At 50.0% G+C, this 13,079-nt stretch overlaps 2 protein-coding genes across 2 annotated transcripts; both read left to right on the forward strand.

Moving 5' to 3' along the window:
- Positions 1 to 5,947: 5,947 nt before the first annotated feature.
- FFAR1 (free fatty acid receptor 1) lies at positions 5,948 to 6,850 on the forward strand (the record flags this gene model as incomplete). The annotated part of the gene is made up of 1 exon (XM_080909182.1): positions 5,948 to 6,850. One exon carries the CDS (start codon positions 5,948 to 5,950, stop codon positions 6,848 to 6,850), a length of 903 nt encoding a protein of 300 aa, XP_080765308.1.
- A 4,853-nt stretch (positions 6,851 to 11,703) lies between these two features.
- On the forward strand, positions 11,704 to 12,663 carry FFAR3 (free fatty acid receptor 3; the record flags this gene model as incomplete). Its single annotated transcript, XM_080908324.1, has 1 exon — positions 11,704 to 12,663. The coding sequence occupies one exon, from the start codon at positions 11,704 to 11,706 to the stop codon at positions 12,661 to 12,663; it is 960 nt and encodes a 319-aa protein (XP_080764450.1).
- Between the last annotated feature and the right edge of the window lie 416 nt (positions 12,664 to 13,079).

Consider the following 13,079-nt stretch of genomic DNA (forward strand, 5'->3'; position numbering starts at 1 on the left):
ACATAGGTGCGCATGCCCACACGGTCATCTAAAACCCTGTGTCTGGCCGGATGTAGCCAACCTTCTCTGTACTGTGGTCCTTCCCCAACACTGCAGCATCTGCTTCTCTAACCCCAGGCACCCACCACCATCCGCTCCATCGGGAGCCTCCCTTCAGCTGGATGAGATCTACTGGGACCATCACTAACGTTTCTGCTCTGACCCCTTGATACTCCACCCCACTCATTAATCTTCCTACCTACTTTCTGGCCCTGGAGAGAAATCCCCAGGAAGGACCGAAATAAGGAAGCAAGAGGCACTGTCCCCAGTTGGTTTTTCTCCTATAAAGATGTCCACGATTGTCTATGAGTTAAGTCGGACCTTCTGTGGAGATGGTGCCTTCCCTCCGGGGTCCTGGACGCTGAGCAGACAGAAAGACATAAACATATATACATACACACATATACATACACACATATATATGCCAACATAACTCTTTTGTGTTGGTGATTGACATGATTATGCTGGAAACCTGGAGCAGGGAATGGCTTCTTGGATCCTGGAGGGAGGGGAAGAGACTCAGGGTAATCTCATGATCAAATCAGTCCTTAGGAGCACTATTGTCTTGCAGCATTGGTATTTAATTTAGAGCTTCATGCATGCCAGGTGTGATGGTTTGAATATGCTTGGCCTAAAGAGTGGCACTACTAGGAGGTGTGGCCTTGTTGGAGTAGGCGTGGCCTTGGAGTGTTACTTTGCTTGTGGGCTTTAAGACCCTCATTTTAGCTTCCCGAAAGCTGGTCTTCTGCTAGCAGCCTTCAGATGAAGATGTAGAACTCTCAGCTCTTCCACCATGCCCGTTTGGATGCTGCCACACTATGATGATTATGGACTGACCCTCTAAACCTGTAAGCCAGCCCCAATTAAATGTTGTCCTTCTAAGAGTTGCTTTGGTCATGGTGTCTGTTAACAGCAGTAAAACCCTAACTAAGACATCAGGTAAGGGGCTGGAGGGATGGCTCAATGGTTATGAGCACTGAGTATTCTTTTAGAGGTTCTGAGTTCAAATCCCAGCAACCACATGGTGGCTCACAACCATCTGTAATGATATCTGATGCCCTCTTCTGGTGTGTCTGAAGACAGCTACAGTGTACTTATATGTAATAAATAAATATCTTTATTACTCTCTGTATTTACATTTGAAATGTTATCCCCTTCCCCCACCCGGCTCCCATCTTCCCTCCCCCTCTACTTGTTTTCATGAAAGTACACTTGCTCCTAATCAACCTCTCTACCTCAGTGCCTTGGCTTTCCCCCACATTGGGAAAACGTGCCCTCCCTGGACCAAAGCCATCTTTTCACATTGATGCCAGACACTGCTATCTTTAGCTACATATGCAACTGGAGCCATAGGTCTTTCAATGTGTGGTGTTTTAGTCCTTGGGAGCTGTGGAGGAGTTGGTTGGTTGATAATGTTGTTCTTCCCATGAGGTTGCAACCTCTTTCAGCTCCTCAGTCCTTTCTTTAGCACCTTCATTGGGGTCCTCGTGTTCAGTCCAATGGTTAGCTGCAAGCACGCTCAGCTGTATCTGTATGACTCTGGCAGAGCCCCTGAGGAGGCATCTCTATCTGATTCCTGCCAATAAGTACTTCTTGGCATCAGCAATAGTGCTTAGGTTTGGTCGCTGCATACGGGGTGGATCCCCAGGTGAGGCAGCCTCTGAATGATTTTTTCTTCAATCTCTGTTTCTCTATTTGACCTTGTATTTCCTCCTGTGAGTGTTTTGTTCTCCCTTCTAAGAGGGACCGAGGCATCCACATTTGGCTTTCCTTCTTTTTGAGCTTCATAAGGTCTGTGAATTATTTCTTGGGTATTCAGAACTTTCTGGGGCTAGTATCCGCTTATCAGTGAGTGCATACCATGTGTGTTCTTTTGTGACTGGGTTACCTCACTCAGGATGATAGTCTCTAGTTCCATCCATTTGCCTAGGAATTTCATAAAGTTATTGTTTCTAAAAATAAATAAATCTCAAAAAAAAAGACACCAGGTAAAGTACTCTAGAGCCACATCATCCTCACTTGAGGTAGGCAGGTGTTCTGCCATTGAGCCACGCCCCCAGCCCCTCATTGGGGGATTCTAGGCAGGTCCTCTACCCACTGAGCCACGCCCCCAGCCTTTCATGGGCTCAGTTCTAGCACTGAGTCATACTTCTGGCCTCCTATTTATTGTGAAATAGTACCTTAACTTACTCTGTAGCTCAGGTAGGCCTTAAACTTAGAATTCTCCTGCCTGAGCCCCCCAAGTAGCTGGATGACATGCCTTCACCACCAGGATGCTTCTGGGAAAGTGTATTTGGCTTTGCAGCCGAGGGGAGTATTAATGCACATCTTAATTCTTCTGTTTACCCAGCTGAGTGATCTTGGGCAGAGTTTTCCAACATGACTGAGCCTCTGTTTCTCCAAGATGGAGGTGTCGTTATTCTCTTACTACATGTGTGATTCAAGGAAGTAAAGTTTACTCTTCTATTCAGTGGGGTAACACTGAGAAACCAAGTGCAGAAGGCAAAACTCCTAAAGCCTCAACCCCAAATTCCCATCATTACTTCCCAGCCAGCCTGGACTACACAGAAAGACACAAAAACAACAACAAAGAAATAAAGGAAGAAGGATGCATTCTCCCAGCTGTCCTCAGCAGGAGACCTGGTCTTTTACCACCCACCACTACCTTGATCTCCCCAGTTTGCTATTGGCTCCAGTGAATCAAGGTCTCAGGCCTAGCTTTCCCCATTCACCGGCTCAGCCTAGGCAGCAGGGTGTGCTTGACCAACGCCAAAGGCAAGGAAGAACCTTGCAACTCCTGGCACCCAGGAGGGTCTCCTTCCTTCCCTTTCTCCCTTCTCATCTTTCCCCAGAGCCAGAGGGAGGTGCTGATTTCTTCTTTGTCCCCTAATTGATCTCAGGTGAGCACCACCATTGACTTCTCTGGAGGCCAGTGGGACTTTTAAATGCTGTTTAAATGAAGGGCTGATGAAAAGACCTCTGTGGTCAAAGGTGTCTGCCTCCAAACCCAACAACCTGAGTTCGATCCCCAGGATCCACAAGGTAAAAAGACAGAACTGACTCCAAATAATGTCTACACACACACACACACACATTTAAATGTAAAATAAATATTTGGGGTCCTGGAGAGGTGTCTCAGTAGTTAAGAATACTCAGAGTGATTTCTCCAGGTCCCCCCCCCCCTTTTTAACATTTATTTATTTTTACACTAAAAAAAAAAAAAAAACAAACAAATAAAACCACCCCACTGTTTAAATGAGAGAATAAAGATTTTAGGGGCTTCTATACTCACATGAAATTTAGCAATATTCAATCACTAATGAATTGTTCATTCCTATTTATGACACGCATTTGGTGAATATGTATTCACACATCCGGGGGCTGGAAATTTGGCTCAATGTGTAGAGTGTTTGCCTAACAGGCTGGAATCCACATGTCCTACATCCAGCACTACATAAAGCAGTACAGTGCTGCTGCCAGTAATCTGAGCACGGGAAGGTAGAGGGTGTAGGAGGGTGTAGGATCACAAGTTCAAGGTCATCCTCCACCGCACAGCAAGTTCGAGACAAACCTGGGCTGCTTGAGACCTCAAGACACAAAACAACAACAACAAGAAGGCAAACCCCACACGGGACAGAATTCGTTGTTGGGGTGCAAGAATTATGACCTACAGAGCCAATGATGTGACGCTTTCCATCAAAGACCCCTTGAGGGCAAGGTCTTCTCCAAGGAAGCAGAAGGCAGGCCTGAGGCTGACAAGGTCTGGATTAGGCTTCCTGGCAACCACCAGGTACCTTCTTATCCTGTCCCCAAGCCCAGCTGCTGATATAAAGGTACTTCATGACCCATTGACCACGAGATGTGGCTGTCAACAGCTTTGCTGGGGCGTGAAGAGCAGGTGGCCAGGAAGTCCAGAGGCCCGGGACTCCAGAACACGGCAGCTTTCCCCACCCTAGATTAAGCCATTATCCCAGGGCCAGAGTACCTGTGAGGCACCCTGGACCCATCAGACTCAGCACTCATGAATCCAGCCTTTTAGCAAAGATAGCAGACACAGGGTCATATATATGGTCAGAGGGACAGTGAAGGGTCGCAGAGCAACTTGCACATGGAAGATTGCGGACCCTCAGGAAAAATGTCACTGTGTAGAATCAGACCGGAACTGCCAGTGCGTGTATGTATGTAGGTGCAACAAAAATTAAAAAATAAGCAAGCAAACAAACTGGGCCTGGGGATGGGAACCAGGGCTTTGTGTAAGCTAGGCAAACACTCTACCAGTGAGCTGCAGCCCCTCACTCAGATTCTAGGCAGAGGGTGTACCACCAAGCCACATCCCAAGCCCCTTCGCTGGTATTTATTTTGAGACAGCGTCATTAAGCTCGCTAGCCTGAACTCGAACTCACTCTGTAGCTCAGGTTGGCCTTGGACTTGTGATCCTCCTACACCAACGTCCAGAATAGCTGGAATCACGGGTCGTACCACCAGGCTCAGGCCACTAAGAGATTCTTTTGCTGTTCATATATGGATGACAACGTGTATGTACTGTGGGTGACGGAAGTCTCCAGAATGCCTTTTGTTGTTGTCGTCGTGACCTAGCAACGAGCCAATGAAGCAGGGATCTTCCTGTGAACTCATCCAGAAGTGGGTTTGGACGGGCAGTGGATGCGTCGGGAGGGCACAGTGCCGTACCCCATGAACCCTGCTTCTTTAGGGTCTTCACCCAAGTCAGTCCTATCTCCATCCTTGCTCTCGCTCCCATGTGCAACCTCCTGCAAACCAGCAAAGGATGTCTCATCTGCTGCTCATCCAGGCTGCGAGAACCTCTGGCTAATGGCCGCCCCGCCCTTCTCTCCCTTCCAGCTCACTGACCATCCCTGGCATCATCTACCAGCCCTGCAAGGGGACTCCTGAGTCTCAGAGGCATCCGGCAGCACTAAGAGGTGAGTCCCATTTTCAACGGCTCCTCTCTTTTCTGGGTTTCTGTGCCCAAGATGTTCCCAGAGGTGTAATATATACTGAGGGGAACTGGCCTGCCTTGGGGCTATCTGTTCCCTTAGCACCTCCTTTGCCTGCCTCTCCCTGCCTAATGTAGCTAGTATCCAACAATGATCTCTGTCTCTCTGTCTCTGTTTCTGTCTCTCTCTGTCCCTCTCCCTCTCTTTCTATCTCTGTGTCTCTGTCTCTGTCTCTGTCTTTGTCTCTCTCTCTTTGAAACAGTACCTCACTATGTATATAGCCCTAGCTGGTCTGGAACTTGTTCAGTAACCAGGCTGGCCTCAAACTCACAGAGATCTTCTTCTTTCTCTCTCCCGAGCGCTGAGAGTAAAGGTGAGCGCCACCACTCTGGGCTTTCTCATTAAATAAAAAAATCCATGTGTACGTGTGTGAGGCCAAAACACGTTGCACGGGAGTTATGGATAAATGTGATTGAGGTGGGTGTTAGGAGCCGAACTCGGTCTCCCAGAAGAATAGCAGGCACTCTGACCGCTGAGCCATCCCTTGAGGCCGCCCCTGGTTTCTCTGGTCAGGATTTGTTCCTATGGGGGTCTCTGGCGCCCATACAGCCTGGTTCTGACCTCTCTCTGCTCCTCTTTCCCCAGAGTCTCGGGGATCAGACATCATCGCTTCAGCTCCGGAACCTTCTTTCTCTTCCGGTTACACCGAGTAGTTAACTTCATCCTAGGAGGCAGTACAGTGGAGGAACAGCTGGGAACTGAACGCTTGAACTCCCTGATTCTGAACCGAGTTCTGTCGCTATCCGGCAGTCATTTCCTTCTGTGGGCCTTGGCATCCTCGGTGGCTCTAGGACTGGCTTCTGATGCTCTGGGCTGGAGAAACAACAGTGTGAAATTCTTTTCTCTGCAGATGAGCTGAACACAGTGGGCAGGAGGAACAGCCACTCGGCCCCATGGACCTGCCCCCACAGCTCTCCTTCGCTCTCTACGTATCAGCCTTTGCACTGGGCTTTCCACTGAACTTGTTAGCCATCCGAGGTGCAGTGTCCCACGCAAAACTGCGACTCACTCCCAGCTTGGTCTACACACTCCATCTGGGCTGCTCTGACCTCCTACTGGCCATCACCCTGCCCCTGAAGGCTGTGGAGGCGCTGGCTTCTGGGGCCTGGCCCCTACCGCTCCCCTTCTGCCCCGTCTTTGCCTTGGCCCACTTTGCTCCGCTCTACGCAGGCGGGGGCTTCCTGGCCGCTCTCAGTGCTGGCCGCTACCTGGGGGCTGCCTTCCCCTTCGGGTACCAAGCCATCCGAAGGCCCCGCTATTCCTGGGGAGTGTGCGTGGCTATATGGGCCCTTGTCCTCTGTCACCTGGGGCTGGCCCTTGGCTTGGAGGCTCCTGGAGGCTGGCTGGACAACACCACCAGTTCCCTGGGCATCAACATACCCGTGAATGGCTCCCCGGTCTGTCTGGAAGCCTGGGACCCCGACTCTGCCCGCCCTACCCGCCTCAGTTTCTCCATTCTCCTCTTCTTTATGCCCTTGGTGATCACTGCCTTCAGCTATGTGGGCTGCCTTCGGGCACTGGCACACTCGGGCCTGAGCCACAAACGGAAGCTCAGAGCAGCTTGGGTGGCCGGAGGAGCTCTCCTCACACTCCTGCTCTGTCTGGGACCCTATAATGCCTCCAACGTGGCGAGTTTCATAAACCCGGACTTAGGAGGCTCCTGGAGGAAGTTGGGGCTCATCACAGGGGCCTGGAGTGTGGTACTCAACCCCCTGGTCACTGGCTACTTGGGAACAGGTCCTGGACGGGGGACAATATGTGTGACAAGGACTCAAAGAGGGACAATTCAGAAGTAGCACTGGGGCAAGGAGCACTGGGTGGGACTCTGAGTCTGCCAGGCACTCAAGAGGGCTGATCCACCTCAACTCAGGAGGCCTGGCCCAAAGCCTTCGAAGAAGCCACTTGTAGGAAACGATACACCTGGAGAGGACAGTGACCTTGTACGAAGAGAGTGGAGGACAAAGTTGGGCAACAAGGGACAGTGCACCTTCCTGACACACCTCAGAGTGCTCCCAACTGCTTTTGGCCTTTTTTGTCGTAGGAGGGGTGTGAGGAGAAGCTCGCTCCAGATCAGGAGGAATACCACCATCACAATCCCGTTTTGAAGCCTTTCCCTAATAACCATTTCTGAGGGAGGAACATTTTCATGACTGAAGAGGCAGCAACAGGGCCCTGCCATACCACACAGAAGCCACGAGGGGGCAGCACTGAAGCTGAGCACCGAATGCTGGCTGGAAAGATAAGGGGGTCTGTGGGCCTGAGCTCCAACGGAGGCAGCGGCCAACTGTGGCGAGGAGGAGGTGTTGGTTGCAGGTACCACACGGAGTCTCATCCTTCAGGTTGTCTCATTTGATCATCATAAACCCTTTTAGGTGGCACTCCACTCCTCTCGAGTGTGTGTGTGTGTGTGTGTGTGTGTGTGTGTGTGTGTGTGTGTGTTTGATTTTACTGGAGACTGAATTCAGAGCCTTAGAGCTGCGAGGCAAGTACTCAACGGTTGATCTTTATCCCCAGGTACCTAACCACCGCACACCACAAACAAGCACCACACATATTTCGTTTTAGCAGACAGGGTTTAACTGTGATCTTGAACTCCTGGACTCAAGTGATGCCTCAGCATCCAGACGAGCTGAGGCTGTTGGCACAGGACACAGTTCCCCATCTCACACAACCTTTGATTTCAGCCAGGTGCCCACTGATCAGATGGGCAGGTTGTAAACCAGACTCAGTGCCCAGCAGAGGGCGCTCACACCAATGCCAATCTGGAGCATGCTGGCTTGTCCAGGGAGCTTCTTTTCTGGTTTGAGCAGACACCACACACTCCTTCAGATACCTGCTCTGGGGTAAAGGCAGCACTCCCAGACAAGGAAGCCTTCCCCTAAAAACACGGTGAAGTAGCTAGGGTGATGAGCATCTTCATTTTGGAGATGGTCTGAAAGATTTCTTGATGCCCTGTAGCAAAGATGAGGTGGAAGGTGATCCTTCCAAGCAGGAAACCAAGGCTTCATGGACATTTAGAAAAACTAGTGGTGTCAGCTATAGGTCATCAATGGAGAAGGAGGAGGGCACAAGCTAGCCCATGAGAGGTAGGGCAGAGGGGAGTGACCATGAAGGTGACAGACACTTGGGCATCTCTGAGGAGGTCAGGTATCAGAGTTTCTTCTGATCATGAGAGTAAGTCATCCAGTGATGATGGAAAGCAGACATCCCAGAGCAGCTGGACTGCTTCACACAAGCTATTCCTTTGGGCAAGTGCATCTCTGTGAGTTCAAGACCAGCCTGGTCTACTTACTGAGGAACAGGACAACCAGGACTACATAGTGAGACCCAGTCTGAAGAAAACAACCAAACAAACAAAAAAAAAAAAAAAAATCACTTTACAAATCCTAGAGACTAAAACACCAACCATTTAGCACACATGGGAAGACCCATGGCTTCAGTTGCATATGTAGCAGAGGACAGCATTGTATGGCATCTATGGGTCCTTTGGTCCAGGGAGGGCACATTTCCCCACTGTAGGGAAGCCAAGGCACTGAGGTGGAGAGGGTGATTGGGAGAGGGTGCACTTTGAGTAGACAAGTTGAATGGGATGGGGTTGGGACCGGAAGGAGGAAAGAGAATAACATTTGAAATGTAAATAGAGTAAGTATTCAATAAAATGATTTTAAAAACCCACTCCATACATTAAATAGTCATGTCTGTCTTTCATTTCATTTTTGAATCACTATGAAGCCAGAAATCACAGACCTGGCCCCTGGGCAGTGGGGACACCAGAGCATCTTAGTAAAAGTGTGTACAGCACCACTGCCTGCTCTGGTTAGAAACCTCTGTCCTACTGCCCTGGGGTACCTGTAGGGGTGGAACCACTGTACCCACTTACCTGGGCTTCCTCCCACTCAGGGAATGACCTACGTCCTTCCTGGAACCCAGGAGAGCTGAGAGATGACTCTGCAGGGTGGAGCCACCCCACCCCACCTCCGGATACCCAACTCCCCCAGGAGACAGCACCTCAATTAGCATATACATCTTCATTATTTACTCTTGCTAAATTTGAGCCCCAAGGCCAATGAAAAATGCTTGTCCCATAAGCAGCACCTTTGACAAAGTCAGAAATACATGCAAGCTAAGTATACAAGCCAATCTTCAAAATAAAATTTGCAGGTAAGTACTCCACCTTTACAGCCCCGTAAAGCTCTCTTTTGTTTCTTACACAGGATTTCTCTCTCCCACCCCTCAGCATTGGCTCCCAACCACAAATGTACTTTCTGTTTTCAAATATTTGCCTATTCTGGACATTTCATGCAAATTAATCTGTGTGAGACATGGCCGGTATGCATAGCTGGATTCTCTTACCACATGATTTGGGGTTCGTCCATGGGCTGAGTTTGTGTAGTTCACCACTGACTATGATTTAATCCTGATGCATCTTTTTATTAAGGGTTATTTTCCACTTGTGAGCCAAGGTCACTAGGGCTGGGTTGAGATGGAACCTGAGCCAGCATTTGAGACTGTGCATGTGTTCCAGTCCCTTCCGTAAATATTCGTCATGGAATTATTGGTGTACATGTATGTTCAACATTCTACCTACACCAATAAATTGATGTCCAAAGTGACGACCCCACAGTGTGTTCCCCAAACACTGTGGTGTCTCTCCATCATTGACAGAGCTTCGTCCTGACTGGTGTTGTTCTGACAGTCATCTGGTGCTCGTCTGTTGGTTTCCTGCTCTGTTCCATAGGTGTGTGAGCACTGGGCTGTGCTGTTGTTGAGCCCAAGCACAGCCACATGTGAAACACTTACCCCCATCTCACCCCATCGCCGTGATGTCTAAGAAGGAAAGAGAACTGGAGAGTCACTTCTCTGTCATGAGCAAAAAAGATGCTGGGCATAAAACAGTGGTGCCCTGAGGTCTTGTTGTGGATTGTACCCCCACCAAAATAACCGCAGTCACCACTGTCTGCAGCATCACCACCATCTTCAGCATCATCATCCCTGATCCCTGCCTGGACCACAAGGACCCCAAAAGGAATAGGGGAGGTGCTATACTATGTACTTAGCATCATTTGTTTTATTTGAGACAGGGCTTCATGTAGCCCAGGCTAGCCTCAAACTGTGTGTAGCCAGGAGCTGATGATGACCCTGAACTCCTGATCTTCCTCCTAATTTCTGGATTACAGGTAAATGAAAGGTTTATCTCTTCACCAGCCCTGAGGTCTCACTCCTCAGGCTCAGTTTTAGTTCAGAGCTGCATGTTCCTATGGTACCGGGTTGGATCCGCCAACTCGGGCCAACTTGTCTACCCAACTCCCTTCCCCAAGAAGATTTCTACTGCCTGTTCTCTGCCTCTATCCTGGGGTTTTTCTGTACCCCAAAATTCCACACAAACACAGCTCTACAGCCCAATAGCTTTTAAAACAGGCTTATATATTCAACTCTCAATCCTCAAACCCTCTACACAACAAGATTACATCAAATAGACAAAGATACAAACTGCCCTTCATATAAGATGCCAGACCTATAAAATCCTTAATGTTCACAGCTATTTAAAGCCAAGTAATATCACCTGGGTCCAGCAGGTCCTTGGGAATCTCCATGTAGCCAGGACTTCTAACCTCCATCCTCTGACCTCTCCTGACCTCTCAGCCCTTCCTACTTTCCTTGCCCAACCCAGATAATGGCTTTCCTTTATTTTACTAATTAAAAACGATGGCTCAGTTGGAATCACCTGTTTATTGGGCACATCTTCAGGAAGTGGAATTAACATTAAAATACAAACAGCTATAGGACAATCTCCAATGTGCCACCACACCTCCTCTAAGAGATGGAGGTGGAACTCAGGGTTTCCTGCCTGATCTGCAAGAGTTCTTCCAACTTAGCTATCAGCACAGTCTAAGTGGTTTTTCCACTGAGAGACATCCCAGGCCAACATGCATGCTTTCAGCTATGAAATTGTATTGGTGCCTCGATTTATGGAGCAGGAGACACAGGGTTGAACTCATTCATTCCCAGATCCCAAGCTAGCAGGAAACAGAGCTGGTTGCGGAGCCCAGCCCCCCATTCATGCCTCTCACTTCCCACACTGGATGAGCAGCAGATAAGTATCAATCTAAAGAGACACACTGAGATCCCTGTGACGGAGATAAGCAAAGCAAAGGTCCTCCCTGGGCTGTTCTGCAGAGATGCACACATCCTTAGATGCTGTCCTTTCTTTTTGCATATGGACACAGCCCTGATAACTAGCTCAAAGCCTCTTTTGTGCAGTTCGGCAGTGAGTGACATCACAGGCACCATCAAGTCTTTATCATTTCTGCTGGACAGCTAGCTCACTGCCCTGGTGCTGTAGGAAGCAGCCGGGCGCTGGGCTATCTTAGGGTGCCAGTTCTCCAATCTACTGGTAAGTGTGGGGCTGAGGGTTATGCGTGGATTGAGGGGGCACCTTAGTGATGTCTGCACTATGTGAGGGACAGGAAACTAGAGTGCTAGGCAAGACCACCTGCAGGGGAGAGCATGTATGGACATGGTGGTGGGGTGTTTGTAGTGTTGTCAACAGTCTTGTTTGATGGATCAGTTTCGGGCTGAGGGAACCTGAAGAAGATACCCAACTCCTAACCTATCTTCCTATTCTTCTGTCTCACCAGCATCTGTGACCATGGAGACAAGCTCCGTGCCTGGCAACCAATGGCTTTTCTTTACTGTGTATCTCTTGGTGTTCCTCGTTGGACTCCCCCTCAACGTGATGGCCCTGGTGGTCTTCGTGGGCAAGCTGCGCCGCCGCCCAGTAGCCGTGGACTTACTTTTGCTAAACCTGACCATTTCAGACCTGCTCCTGCTCCTCTTCCTGCCCTTTCGCATGGTGGAAGCAGCCTGTGGCATGAAATGGCTTCTGCCCTTCCTTCTCTGCCCCCTTTCTGGGTTCCTTTTCTTCACCACCATCTACCTCACCTCCCTCTTCCTGACGGCTGTGAGCATCGAACGTTTTCTGAGCGTGGCCTACCCACTGTGGTACAAAACCCGACCCCGGCTGGCTCAGGCCGGTCTGGTCAGTGGAGTCTGTTGGTTCCTGGCATCAGCTCACTGTAGTGTGGTTTATGTCACCGAATACTGGGGAAATGCAACCGACAGCCAGGGGACCAATGGAACCTGCTACCTGGAATTCCGGGATGACCAGCTGGCCGTCCTCCTGCCTGTGCGTCTAGAGATGGCTGTGGTCCTTTTCCTGGTGCCCCTGTGTATTACCAGTTACTGCTACAGTCGCCTGGTGTGGATTCTGAGCCGGGGAGCCAGCCGGCGCAGGCGCAAGAGAGTGATGGGGCTCCTTGCAGCCACATTGCTAATCTTCTTCGTCTGCTTTGGCCCCTACAATATGTCCCATGTGGTGGGCTACGTCCGCGGTGAGAGTCCGTCCTGGAGGAGCTACGTGCTCCTCCTCAGCACCCTCAACTCTTGTATCGACCCTCTGGTTTTCTACTTTTCATCCTCCAAGTTCCAAGCCGACTTTCATCAGCTCCTGGGGAGGCTGATCAGAGCTTGTGTGCCTTGGACTCAGGAAGTCAGCCTGGAACTGAAGGTAAAGAACAGAGAGGAACCATCCAAGGAATGTCCAAGCTAGAGAAGCGTGGGCTGGAGGAGGGCTGTGGAACCATTGGCTCAGTGCTTTGGTGGCAGAGAGCGCTCCAGGGACAGGAAGTGGTAGGCGCACATACATCTGTGCATTTCATTCCCTAGTTCACACAGACTAGAGTGCATTGTGACAGGCCTTAGACACTGCTGTACTCAGATTATCCTTGGGGGGGGGCTCACATTCGGGACTCTCCATCTCACCCTCCTTTCTATCCTTTCATAAGCCCTGAATTCCACTGTGAAATGCTGTGCAGGTGAGAGATTTCTCTAGAAGGAAGAGCCAAGCCTCTGCTTTAGCTGTCAGCCTTCAGAGCTTCCCTGGGTGGAAATGGGAGAGAGGGGATTGCCCAGGGCTGGAGCTGAGCAGGGGACTTGGGGTGCAGGAGGGGTGCTAGCCACTTACTC

This window comes from Micromys minutus (genome assembly GCF_963924665.1).
Source record: "Micromys minutus genome assembly, chromosome: 32".
Classification (NCBI taxonomy): Eukaryota; Metazoa; Chordata; class Mammalia; order Rodentia; family Muridae; genus Micromys; species Micromys minutus.